This window comes from Zootoca vivipara, chromosome 7, assembly GCF_963506605.1.
Source record: "Zootoca vivipara chromosome 7, rZooViv1.1, whole genome shotgun sequence".
NCBI classification, from domain to species: Eukaryota; Metazoa; Chordata; class Lepidosauria; order Squamata; family Lacertidae; genus Zootoca; species Zootoca vivipara.
The window spans coordinates 24173602-24187081 of NC_083282.1; the positions used below are offsets into that span (position 1 = coordinate 24173602).

The 13480-nt window shown below is 37.5% G+C and overlaps 1 protein-coding gene across 10 annotated transcripts in view; it reads left to right on the plus strand.

The window, feature by feature from the left end:
• The window catches only part of ZNF644 (zinc finger protein 644), a 64459-nt gene that overhangs the window by 37156 nt on the left and 13823 nt on the right, over nucleotides 1–13480 (plus strand). For 7 of the 10 annotated variants that reach the window (XM_035121523.2, XM_035121527.2, XM_035121525.2 and 4 more), the window contains 3 exons: nucleotides 3938–6947; nucleotides 7147–7749; nucleotides 10848–10970. In XM_035121523.2, coding sequence (XP_034977414.2) covers nucleotides 3974–6947; nucleotides 7147–7749; nucleotides 10848–10970 — 3700 coding nt within the window. In that variant the 5' untranslated portion in view covers nucleotides 3938–3973. The remainder of the gene's footprint in view (nucleotides 1–3937; nucleotides 6948–7146; nucleotides 7750–10847; nucleotides 10971–13480) is intronic. The other 3 variants (XM_035121529.2, XM_035121530.2, XM_035121528.2) reach the window with 3 other exon arrangements.

Genomic DNA, 13480 nt, shown 5'->3' on the forward strand with positions numbered 1-13480 from the left:
ACTTCCTTCGATACATAGGGTTCAATGGCATACTACCTCATTCCTGGCTTTCGTGAAATGTCTGCATAACTTCACTTCTTTATTTCTTCATCTATGTAGTAACAGAATCTTGTTTCCGCTGGCATCTCATTATTTCTTATTTTCTCAAACATTAGTGTTTTTCCACGCAAATATTCTTTATTAATCTTAATTTAATGTTCATATTGAACAACAGCTTGCAATAATACAGAGTGCACATTTAAAAGTGAATCCATCAATCTATATTTCATTATTCTCTTGCTCTACAAGTTGTCAGATAATAATACTGTTTAGAATTGGGGTTTTTTAAGAGTTAAAATAGAATTAAACTAAAGGCACCCTGGGCAAAAAAGCCAAATTCATAATTTGTGTGGATTTAAAAGGGCAGTTTGTAACTTTTACAATCACAATTTAAATTTCTTACAAAAGCCCATACTGCAGACCATTTGACATCAGAAGTGCCCTGAAAAAGTCATAAACATCATGAAGTCCAACAATTCAATTCCACAATCTATGCTTGCCCTCTCAACCATTTAGGTTGAGTGACTATGAACTGAACTATCATGATCTATACGGACTGCAGATTGGATGTGCAGTAAGTCTGCAACTTAAATGGGGGTTACGTTCTGGGGATCCTGTCTAAAGCCAAAATCCCGTATCATCAAAACACATTGGGTTCAATGGCGGCTGGGATTGTCAAAATGTTTTAGCCTGGACACCCACCTCATTCCGCCCCCTTTTATTTTTATAGAATTTTTTTTTGCCAAGCTCGTAAAGCTGAATGCGCACAAGTTAAACCCATGTCAATTGTGGGCTTACTGTACTGCATCTGATCCAGCACTGATTTGGTTTTAGCACACGGGAAAGCATCTCTCTTATTTTAAAAAAAACCTTCTGGCTTCTTTTGACAGATAAAATCTGTTTTGATATTAAAATCTTTCTGTGCCTACAAGTTCGTTTCAATTAAAAAGGCCTCATAGCTTGTGAACAAAATTCTATGTGGTTTAGACAAAAGGGTTATGTTTAGTTATTAACCTCAGACAATATTGTCTATAATAGTCATACTTTTTACATGTATAGGGAGAAACAACATTTCATGCAGACTTGCTTCAGGTTCTCTTGAAACCTTTCTGATAATGATAATTGCAGTCTCCAAGCAAATATGATATTCTTAGTTTACCACCCTGCTGTTCAGGGGGTACCAACAAAGTTGCTTTAAATGGGAAGCGTCTGTTCTTTCTCTGAACCCCTAACACCAGAACAGATGGATAGAACATGAAACGTGAAAGGTTTTACCTCAGAGGTGGCAACAGTGAAGCCACTCATTAACACTGAATTTACCACTTCGTTAGCAACGTTGCTTCCTGTTGAGAAAAGCTAATATAGACTCTCAAATTGACTGAGCATACATTTGTCTACTTCTGTGAGTGTAATAAGTTGGAGAAAATACAAATCTTTCTGCTGCATAAACATCACCAAACATCTAAAACTTAATTCCTGTACTTAAGTTTTCAAGAAGTACCTTGGACTTTTGCTTTCATTTCTCGTAACATTTTGTACTTCGTTTTAATACTTCTTTCATGCCTATTTTTAACCTTTGTCTATGTGATGTTGTAGCTCCTACTGGGTGCTGCATTATCACCATTTTAGGGTGATAACATTTAGTTCAATTTATTAGAGGAGTCTACTTTTATTCATTTGTAAACCTGTTAATATACAAATGCAATGAATATTAAAATATTAAAATCAAAGTTATTAAAACTTATGTATAGCTTTATAAAGCTGAATGAAGACTAGATTGTAGATAAATTTCAAGATATTTCAATGCAAGATCCCTAAATATTTGACTTTGTTTTCAGCCTCTCATCAGTATGGAAATACCGATTATTCAATACTTAAATAAATTTAAAGTATTGGCCTGAATTTAATCAAATGCAAGAATGCTAAGTGCTTTAACAGTATTGTAATAACCTTTAAATGTTTTGTGTTTGGAAAATGAGTTAAGATGATTTTGCCAACCATAAATGATTTGTCTGTTAAGGTAGCGCTAACCTTAGTAGCGCTAAAGTATTGCTTTATTATGCGATAATAGTTGTGCCAATTTCATTGGTTAGAAAGCAGGTTAGGAGCAAAACCATTTATTATTTAGACTCCTTGCTGACACGTCTCACTTAAAATATATTGAGAGATCTGAACCTATTATCTTGGAAGATTTTATCTAAAAATGTCTAAGAATTAAGTCACAATTTTGTGGGTTGAGAACCAGAGAGCCATTTCAGGCAAGGATGACACTTGCATGTATCAGGGTGAAGTGATGTTCCTTATGCAGCACCATGAGGAAAGGATAGATGCAGGAATTGGTGTCTAAATGATGCAGCAAGACTTTCAAGAAACTGTAGGCCATAGTGGAGAATATGGAATAAGGTGGAGTGATATTAAGTGGACTAGGAGCTGAGAAACAAGTGTTAAAATCAGCCATGAAACTCACTGTATGACCATGTGCCAGTCACTGTCACTCATTCTGATCTGCCTCACAGGGTTGTTGTGAGGATAATTTGCAGAAAAGGAGACTAATGAATGTCACATTGAGCTCCTTGGAAGAAGGTGGAATGGATACTGATAAATAAGGAACAGCCAAATTAATAGTTCAGCCAGCTTGTCTCTAGTTTTCAGTTGGGAGCAGGTTTGGAATCATGAAAAAGCCTAACTTAAAAATCAAAGAACACTTGAATTAGGGACAGAATCAGAATATTCACCCCCCACTCCCAAACACTGGACTTCACTTGTAGGTCCTCAGCAAATCAAGTATGTGCCTGTAGGTGCTGTATGTGTACTGAAACACTAAACCATACACATAAAGATTTCAACTATATACAGTGGTCCCTCGACTTACGAATTTAATCCGTTCCGAATGCACATTCGTAGGTAGAAAAGTTTGTAAGTCAAAAAAGCGGTTTCCCATTGGAATGCATTGGAAACGGAAAAATTCGTAAGTTGAGTAAACCACATCTAAAATTCATAAGTCGAGAGAACCCCATCTAAACCGCAACGGTTTTCCTTTTGGGTGTCGAAAAAAACGTAACGTGCAGCCATTTTATTTCATTTATAACTCGAAATTTCGTAAGTCGAGTACTTCGTAAGTCGAATTTAATGCGTTCCAAACGCACATTTGTAAGTAGAAAATTTTTGTAAGTCGAATCCCATAGGAATGCATTGGGAGAAATAATTCGTAAGTAGAAAAAATCCTATCTAAAAATTCGTAATCCTATCTAAACCGCATCCAAGATGGTGGACGGAGCTCCATTTGTAAGTAGAAACATTCGTAAGTAGAGTTATTCATAAGTAGAGGTACCACTGTACTTAAAACATGATAGAGAAATTGGTTTATATCAGGCTAAAAACAAAAAAGTTGAAATTCTTATTTCTTTGATCTGTCTCTGATTTAGTGGCGGGAATAAAAAATTAGGCTTAGAGTAGACCCATTGAAATCAATGGGGCCAAAATACAAGTTTGTAATAAAGAGTTTTGTGGCATGCTAAAAAGATTGTTATGGCATAAGTCACAATGTAGTTTGGCAAGTCTGCTGTATGTCTGGATCTTCTGCTTTCCTTTAGGAGACTTGTAAAAAATGTTGTTTTTTCAGTATTCATTAGAAGTATCATTTATAACTTTTCCATGACTCTTGAGATTGAGTTTTTAAATTTGGCATAATTTCGCCTGAAATTAGCTTCTTTAATTAATAGTGTGTGTGTTATATATTAGTGATCTTACAGTGAATGGTCAGCTTAGTAATGAAAATGCTTTTTAACTGATCCAGATTTGAGCATAAAAATGTTTTAATATACAGTATTATAAAAACTGGCCTATCTCAGATACATAGAGAAAAGTTCTAATAAGAATTTCTTTGCTTTTATTCTAGCATAAATGTGCTTAATGGGCAGAGCAGACCAGCAGTATGGATGAAACAGAGATCAATACTCAGATCATTGGTGCTAAAGGACTGCTAGATGACAGCAGCTTCATTTCTGAGAAGCAGAGCAGCATTCTCAAATCACAAGAGAGTGAAACATCATTTCAGAAAAACACGTTAACTCTGCCTGAAGAGCTATCAAGGGACAAGTCTGAAAACGCCTTAAGCGGAGGCCAAACGTCTCTATTTATACACTCTAGTGCTCCTACTGTTTCAAGTGAAAACTTTCTTCTGCCTACAGGAACTGCTGTTAATGGACCAGTTTCACACTCCACTCCCATTATGAAGAAAGGCAGCATTTCATTAACCACTGCACAAACTGTGGGCCATCAAGCAGATTCTTGCTCAGCTGGGACGGTGGCACATGATCACCAACTTCCCACAAAGACTTCAACCCAAAATTCAAGTCCACACCAACATTTGTTTTTGTTACCTGAAGCAGCTCATGCTAAGAACCTGACACATTCCATAAAAAATCTACCTCCCTCTGCTTCAGTCGCTTGTGACACACAACCATCTATAAGAAAAAGCATAAAACCAGATAGCACTTTAGTAAGCCAAGTAGACATGGGTGAGGATAGCAAAAGTTTGCTAGAAAAAGATGGCGGTAGCAAATCACTAACAGCCACATCCTCAGGTACAGGTGACTTCAGAACTGAAAGTGATGCAAAGTGGGACCCACAGAAAGAGTTCATAGAATTTCTCATGACAAATGAAGAACCTGTAGAGAAGTCACCAGTCCAGCCTAAAGTGGGCGTACCAAAAAGGAGGAAAAGAAAGATGGATGTTAGCAAAATCACACGTTACACTGAGGACTGTTTTAATGAATCAAATTATACTCATGACAATTCAGAATTGCTAGATACTGAGTTTTTGGAGCAGAGTGAGACTCTACAAGTGATAGAATCTCATAAATTTTCTTTAGCAAAAGTGAAACCTGAATCAACAGATGAGGAATTGGAAGTTGTGGATGCCATCCAACAATTGATTTATAACCCAAGTAATAAATGTGCAGGTGATACTTCTCCTATTCACACTAGCACTTTTCTTTCTAATGCTCTGTTAAACAAATGTGAACAAGATGAATTGGAACCACCAACTAATTTCAGTACTGATGAGCCTTCATTTTATCCCTGTACAAAGTGCAATGTGAATTTTAGGGAAAAGAAGCACCTGCACAGGCACATGATGTATCACTTGGATGGCAATAGCCACTTTCGCCATTTAAATGTTCCAAGGCCTTATGCATGTAGGGAATGTGGTCGGACCTTTCGAGACCGCAATTCCCTTCTTAAACATATGATAATTCACCAGGAAAGAAGACAGAAACTGATGGAGGAAATTCGTGAATTGAAAGAGCTTCAGGACGAGGGTAGGAGTGCACGGTTACAGTGTCCACAATGTGTGTTTGGTACCAATTGTCCCAAAACCTTTGTGCAGCATGCTAAAACCCATGAGAAGGACAAAAGGTACTACTGCTGTGAAGAATGTAACTTTATGGCAGTGACAGAGAGTGAACTTGAATGCCATCGAGGGATTGCTCATGGGGCAGTGGTGAAGTGTTCAATGATCACTGCAGATATAGCCCAGAGAAAAGCACAGAAAAAGGCATTAGCGAAAGATTCCTTCATGGAATCATCCAAAAAATCAGCTGACTATATGTGCAAAATGTGTCCATTCACTACATCAGCCAGAAGCATTTTAAAAAAACACATGGAATACTTGCATCCAACATCATGCATAGACCCTTTCGGTAGCCGACTTAGACTAGAAAAAAGAAAAAGTCATATTATAGAAGACCCTTTAGATTTTGGTAGCAGGACTAAACATTTCATCAAACAATCATCTGCCTTTCCAAAGAACTCTGTTTTAAAACAAGATATAAAAAGACCATTTGGCTCTGCATTCCAGTCCAGTAACTTTGCAAAACTTCACAAGAGGCCCCCCAGGATACAGAAGGCTCGGAAAAGCGTTGCACAGTCAGCTGTAAGTGTGTATGGTCATAGCTCTACAGACAAGCCTATTTTGAATAGAAATAGCACTGGCCAAAAACCTAAATATTTGCATCATTCAGGAAAGCAAAAGACTAGCGTCAGAGCTAGCAATAATTATTTATATAGATACAAACATGAAAACCATAGGATTAAAAAATCTAGCAGCCCTTATCTTTTACACTTAAAAAGGGAAGCTGCAAGATCTGTCAGGTCCTTACCTTTATTATCTTCAAATAATTCTCATAGATTTATTGTGGATTCTCTTAACTATGATGCAAAAAGACCAGGAGTCTATAAAGATAAGCATGTAACTGTAAAAAGGTTGGTTAAAAGATCCAAAAGTGAAGGCTCTGTAAAAGGAGATGATTTGGACAGTTATCCAGACTTTCTACATAAAATGACTGTTGTTGTTTTGCAGAAACTTGCTGGGAAAAAAGACAGCTATGAAACGGAGGATGAAAGTTCATGGGATAATGTTGAACTGTGTGATTACACTACACGGTCTGTGGAGGATGACTCTTACAGTGATATTAATCAGGAGCATGTAAACCTCTTCCCTTTATTTAAAGGTAAAATGGAAGAAGAAACTGGTGGTAAATCCTCTCTTAGATATGAGCAAAATGACGGATTTTATTTTGAGTATTATGAAGATGGCGAAGGTAGCAATTACCTGCATGATTTTCAAGATCCTCATAATTTAGAAAACATAGGCACAGCATTGCCAAAGCATAACTCAGTTTTCCATTGGACTGACTTATCGCTTGAGAAAAAAAACTGTCCATATTGTCCAGCAACTTTTGAAACAGGTGTTGGATTGTCTAATCATGTCCGTGGGCATCTTCACAGAGCTGGGTTAAGTTATGAAGCCCGTCATGTTGTCTCACCTGAGCAGATAGCAACAAGCGACAAAATGCAGCATTTCAAAAGAACTGTAACAGGAACACCTGTTAAACGCGTTAGAAAAGGTAAGATTTTTCTTTCCTTATCCTATGCAGGGGGAGTGGGGTGTATAATAATGTGGGTGCAGGTCTGGCTATGCTACATCCTGCCTCTCGTAATAGCTTTTATTTCCATTCATGGCAGAAACTTTTAATGTCTACGGTTTAAGCAAGCTGGGTCCTTAGCATCTGACAAATTGATAAATGAATGTTTTTTTCTTTTTAGCTATTGAGAAATCAGAAAGTTCTTCAGAACACACATGCCAACTCTGTGGAGGTTGGTTTGACACTAAAATAGGATTATCTAATCATGTTCGAGGACACCTGAAAAGGCTTGGTAAAACCAAATGGGATGCACACAAATCTCCAATCTGTGTTCTGAATGAGATGATGCAAAATGAAGAAAAATATGAAAAAATCCTGAAGGCATTGAACAGTCGGCGTATTATTCCCAGACCATTTGTCGCTCAGAAACTTTCATCAAATGAGTTTTTATCTCAAAATGTTATACCTCTTGAAGCATACCGCAATGGCCTAAAGACTGAAGATATATCTGTATCTGCATCAGAGGAAGAAGGGCTGAGTTTCCTCAATGAATGTGATGAAGCAAAATCAGTACTACGTGATGAAAAAAAACCCCAGTCAGTCACACTGATAGAACTTTTGAAAAATAAGAGGTTAGGAGAAGAAAGAAACCCTGATACCTCTCCTCAAAAGATCCATAATCAAACTGCAAGAAAGAGGTTTGTTCAAAAATGTGTTCTTCCATTAGATGAAGACAGTCCTTTGATGTATCAGCCACAAAAAATGGACTTGACTATGCAGTCAGGTAAGAGGCTTGTTACAATTTTAATAACTTGAAAATACATTACAAGATAAATTCCTACCCCCCCTCCCCCGGCCACCCCAATATTCTAAAAGTAATTATTTTCTTTGAGGCTGTTTTCCCCCTTCACAAGGTTCTAGACAGAGAAATATTAATGAAATTAGTTTTAACGTTAAAATTGCCTTCGTTTTCTGCATACAAATTGAGTTCTGAAAAGAGAGTAGCTTTTGCTCTGTAATGGCTCTTGAAGATGCATATAAAGAGGAAATGAGAACGTCTACTTAGCAAAATATGGTATCACTTAAATAGCAGACACATTTGGGAGAGCCCCTTGATCTTTCATAGACTGTAAGTGTTGCAGATATATAATCTGTTCATATTGTTAGGATTGTTCTTTTATCTGGTGTAAGTGAATGCATGACTTACTGGTTAACCGGGTGATGTGTTGTCTGATCTATGGCTAGATTTTATCCCCCGTCAGAGTAACTGTAATGGCCGTACTCCTGAACACAGCTATTGCCGTCAACACAAAATCCTTAAAAGTTTTTAGATACGTCTCTTAAGAATTGTGCCAACAATTTTATTCCTTTAGACTACTCCATAGCTGCCAAGTATCCCGTTTCCGCCGGGAAAACCCATTTTTTCTTACCGTTTCCCGGCGGTCTCCTGTTTAGTGAAAAATCCCGGTATTGTCCCTTAAATCGGCTTCTGCCCGGCGGCCATTTTTCTGGTGCCGCTTTGCCCTTCTATGGGCACCAGAAAATGGCGCCGCCGGCGCCGGAAGTCGCTTCCGCGCATGACCGGAAGTTGCGTGACGCGACTTCCGGTCGCAATTTGCCCTTCTATGGGCATCAGAAAATGCCGGCGCCGGCGGCGGAAGTCGCTTTTACGTGTTTCCGGTCATGCGCGGGAGCGACTTCCGGCGCTGGCGCCGCCATTTTCTGGTGCCCATAGAAGGGCGAAGCGCCACCGGAAGTTGCATCACGCAACTTCTGGTCATGCTCGCGCTGCCGATCCCGGATCTTTACGTCCCGAACTTGGCAGGTATGGACTACTCCCCCCCCCCCATTCTAGCATAGTTTTAGAATGCTCTTCTGAAAGGTGTCTTTCAGTCTTGGCTGTCATGGCTCCGGAAAGCTCTGCTCGTCTCCTCTCACAACACGTCTGCACAGATCTTACTGCAGCTATCTTTTCTCAATCTAGTTTGAGTGAACGATTTATGTAAACTGCTCTGCGGTGAAAGTGCTTGATGTCTTATAGCCTTTTTATCGTTTTGCTGGTACTTTAAATTATTACAGTGTGATTGATAAAAGTCTTGTACACTGAGCATTACTTGATTTGCAGACCCATGTGATCGACCTGTTGCTGTGTAGTACCGCTATGGATTGTAGGTGAAGGACTGAATGTTAATATTGCCATATAAAAACCCTGGAAAAGTGAGGGTTTTTTTCATGGGGAAGCATTCATACATTTGAATCTGTATCTGCAGTCTGAAGTTCCTTAATATGGCAACAGGTACAGCACATGAGGCCACTAATTGTATTCTGTCTTCTACTTTTGTCTGGTTAGGCACCCTGTCTTCACACCAAATTTTGCCTTAGGTGACTGTGGTCATAGATCATAGGTACTGAAAATATCAATTAACATATATATATATATATATACTTTCCTTTAAGATCGGAGCTTCCCCAATAAAGCTTATTTCTTGGACAAGCTTCACATAAACTTGGAAGATGATGTTCAACCACAGCTTGTTAAATTTGGAAGTAATGTGCTACTTAATGTTAGGTAGCCTACCTTCTAGGTTTCACTAAAAAAAGCTGCTTGCATATTACTAATAGTTACACAAATAGAGCCCTTAAGCCAATGATGGCCAAACTTGGCCCTCCAGTTGTTTTGGGACTACAACTCCCATCATCTCTAGCTAACTGGACCAGTTGTCAGGGATGATGGGAATTGTTGTCCCAAAACAACTGGAGGGCCAAGTTTGGCCATCACTGGCTTAAGCTAATTGTGATTAGCATAGCATTTGACAATTAACTCACTCCTACTTCAGTTATTAAAACTTTCATAATTTTAATTCTCGTTATTTGTATATATTTTCTCAAGTATATGAAACCCAGTTTTAGTGTCTAGTTCTTCAATAAAAGAAGATATATTGCCATAATTCTAATATTTTGTTTTTTCATGTGTTGGAAGCAACCCAGCCAGATGCGTGGCATATAAATATTATTATTATTATTATTATTATTATTATTATTATTATTATTATTATTATCTGACAAGATTCTTGTTTTTGAGAAAAAAAGCTTTCAAATAAATGAAAAACCTTTTCCCAATTTGTTGAATGTGTTGTCTAAGACAATATATTTCTGAGGACAGTGAAAATGGTTGTGACTATGAAAGTAAAGTTGAGAAGAAACCATTTTTATTGGTTTCTTTGTCTGAAACAGTGTAGTATGGTTTGTGTGTTCTTTCCTGTGATGTTTGTTGATCATTTATTTAGCACAAAGATTTTAGCAAAAACTACAAATCATTAACTTTCATTATTGATTACGCATTCAGAGTAATGAAGATAAAATGCACCAAATAAAATGTTTTGTCTAACAGCTGTGCAGTGGTGTGTTTTTACCACCTTTTCCTCCCAGCCTTCATCAGCAACCTAATTTAGTATTGAGCCTTTTACAGTCTTGTGGGTAAAACACTTTAATTACCACTTTGTTAACTAGACTTTATAATTCTCTTTATTGGGAACATTAGAAGCCTTGAAACTTCTTAACAGAACTGTGCTATTCAAATTGCAGAATTGTATTTTGGGTTTAGGAAATATGTGAAGATAAGCAGGAAAGTGATAATTCAAAGAAGCTTAGGAATTCAAATCATGCCTTCCATTTTTTTGTACAAAATAGCATGTTTCATGCTAAACGCCACATGCAGAAGTAATCACCATGAGCTTGGCTCTTTCTAGTATATGAAATATTTACGTTGATGATGTAGTGAACCTGCGTAAAAACAACTTTTAATACAGAATTTTCCAAAACGCTTTTGAGAGTTTCACTTTTAAAGAGAGAACTGGATTATAGTTTTCTTTTGAATGATAGGTATGCCTGTGAAGCTTAGAACGTGTGCGCATTGCAATACGGCGTTTACAAGTGCTGTTAGCCTGTCCAACCATTTGCGCGCTTATGCACGAAAGAAGAGTGCTGGACTTTTGACTGGGACAGGTATGTTTGTTACAGATGTAAAATCAAGTCTGTCTGTATACATTTTCCTCATCAGACTTGACAGATTCATATGCTAATTCAGTTGACATTTAAAATTTTCTGAAACAGAAGTTGAATTTTAGAAACAGAACTTTTAGCAACTTATAAACTTATGTTGCTAATGTCCATTTTTTTCCATGCCTGGTTTTTATTTTCATTGGTTCATTTTAGATCCAGCATTATTTTCATGTGTACAAACAGTTGAGAGCTGAATGCCTTTTTGTTTTCTGGCTAAATGCAAAAGGAGCTGCTTTTATAAATGAGGGAGATTTTCGCCAATTATTTGATAGGTGAATTGAGAACAAGCTTGGATAAACATAGACAATTATTTGTGGTACAATTTTCAGCACATCATGTTCAACAAAAGCTACTCTTTATTTTCTCCCATAAATTTATTATCAGTTACTTTTTTTTTTAACTTTGGTCTTCCACAAAATGAAATAGTAACAACAAAGGCTGCTGTGTTTTGTGTATCCATTTGGTGCTTTATACTGTACTTGGATTTTGACAGTCCTGGGACTTTTATATAAATCAGACCCACCCAACTGCAGTAGTCTAAGCCAGTGGTCTTCAACTGATGGGCCCTGATCCACTATTGAGTCACAGTCTGATCGAAGGTGGATCGCAGCCACAATGCAAATACTTAAGAAATGGGTCCCACAAATACATGTGGGTTCTCAAATTGAAAATACTGAAGACCATTGGTCCAAACAAAAGGAGATGTGGGGGTAGTAAAGCTCTCAGTGTATATAAACACTCCCTTCCCTTCAAGTGCAGGTGCCCAAGGCCAGTACAATTTAGGAAAAATCAGATTCCTCAGTGGGGGTCGAATGGCTTACATGGAAGCATGATATTTAAGGAAACCACTATTTCTAAGTCAAAGCCTTAAAATACCAGTTAGTCCTCAAAGTAGCTTGATAGCTACTATTTCCATTCAACAGCCAACCGAACTAGGGCTCTAATCTGTCTCCTAGCTTTCAAGCCTTCTCTCTGAATTGTCATAGCTATAAAGTTGTGATCCTTAAGTATGATAAAAGAAGCTTGCTCTCCTTTCCTAATCCATAACCGAGCTATGTTGGGACTGCCATTATCTGTGGTTAGCACAAACCAGGGCTCATTTTATACCAGAATTTGAAATCAGGTTTGAAGCTGGCTTTCAATTCCTGGACAAAAGCAAACCCTAGATCGTGCTCATCACGACCAATGTCTGCACCAATATAACTTCCTTCCATTAAGGTTGCTATAGTGAAATGGAGTGCTTAAGAGTTGGGGCTGGGCATTCTCAGTCCATGATCTGTTCCTGCTCCCTTCATGGGGTGGTAACATTACATTGGCTTAGGCTCTGAGGTGGCTTATAAAAACACTGTAAATGATCAAGCACTTAATCATAAACTGTCTAGTCCTTAGAAGTATGATAGGTTCTTAATATCAGGCTTGTGTTATTGTAAATGTCATACTTTGCCATAACACTTGCAAATGGATACACATTCAAAATGAATTGGAATACTTTTAATTTATTGCTTAGTTTCATAGGTTTAATTGTGTAATTACCCTCTGACAACACTGAAGGGGTGGAATGTTAATACATAAATAGCCTGAAACATTTCCATACAGATGTTTAATTTATCTGCAAACTTGGAGACTGCAATGGATATTGTCACAATTTTTTATGCTTTGCAAATCATAAACGGCTGTCTCTTAACTCTTATGTGTGTGATCTGGAAATAAATCCCTTTCAGTTGTAGACTGTGCCTGGCTATTTAGTATTGTCAATTCAAGTGAAGAATTCTACTACCAATTTTCCTATGAGAATTTGAGAGCAAAATCCTGGTGTTTGTCTTCAGTCTGACACCACTTCTTTAAATTTCATTGTTTCCTATTATTTCTGTTAGCAGTTTCCCTAGATGAGAGAAAGATGCATTTTAGGGAAAGAAAATATATTAAATGGTTACTCTTCTGTGACAAAAATGTAATGCCCCTGTGTTCAAAGGTCATGTTAATTGCTGTACTATGTAATTATTTTTATTCATTTCAGCTTAATTTTAATACCTAGGACTAGTGTTTTTCGTAGTGTTACATATTTTTGAAGGAAATGCCATGGCCATAAATTCCTTTGAGCATTTTTCAGTTTTGTGCCCTAGTTGCATAATTGTATGCATAAATGACCTTTATTTTTATATGTGACAATTGCTATGGGACCTTTTGTATTTTACTTTTGAATAGGAGAAAAACTATCAACTATCAAACTCACTGAAGCTGAAAGGAGTGTTTTTCCCAGGGCTACATGAGCTTCTGGTCAAGACATTGGCATTTTTCACTACTCTGCCTTTGTTTATTTAATGGCTTGTGGAGAACATGAGCATGCCCTTTCCTCTAATGGTCAATTGAGCCCAGTGATTAGATACAGATGCTACCATGAAAAGGGTAAGATTTAGGATAGTGATGGTCATTGTCAGCCTGGAACATTGCAT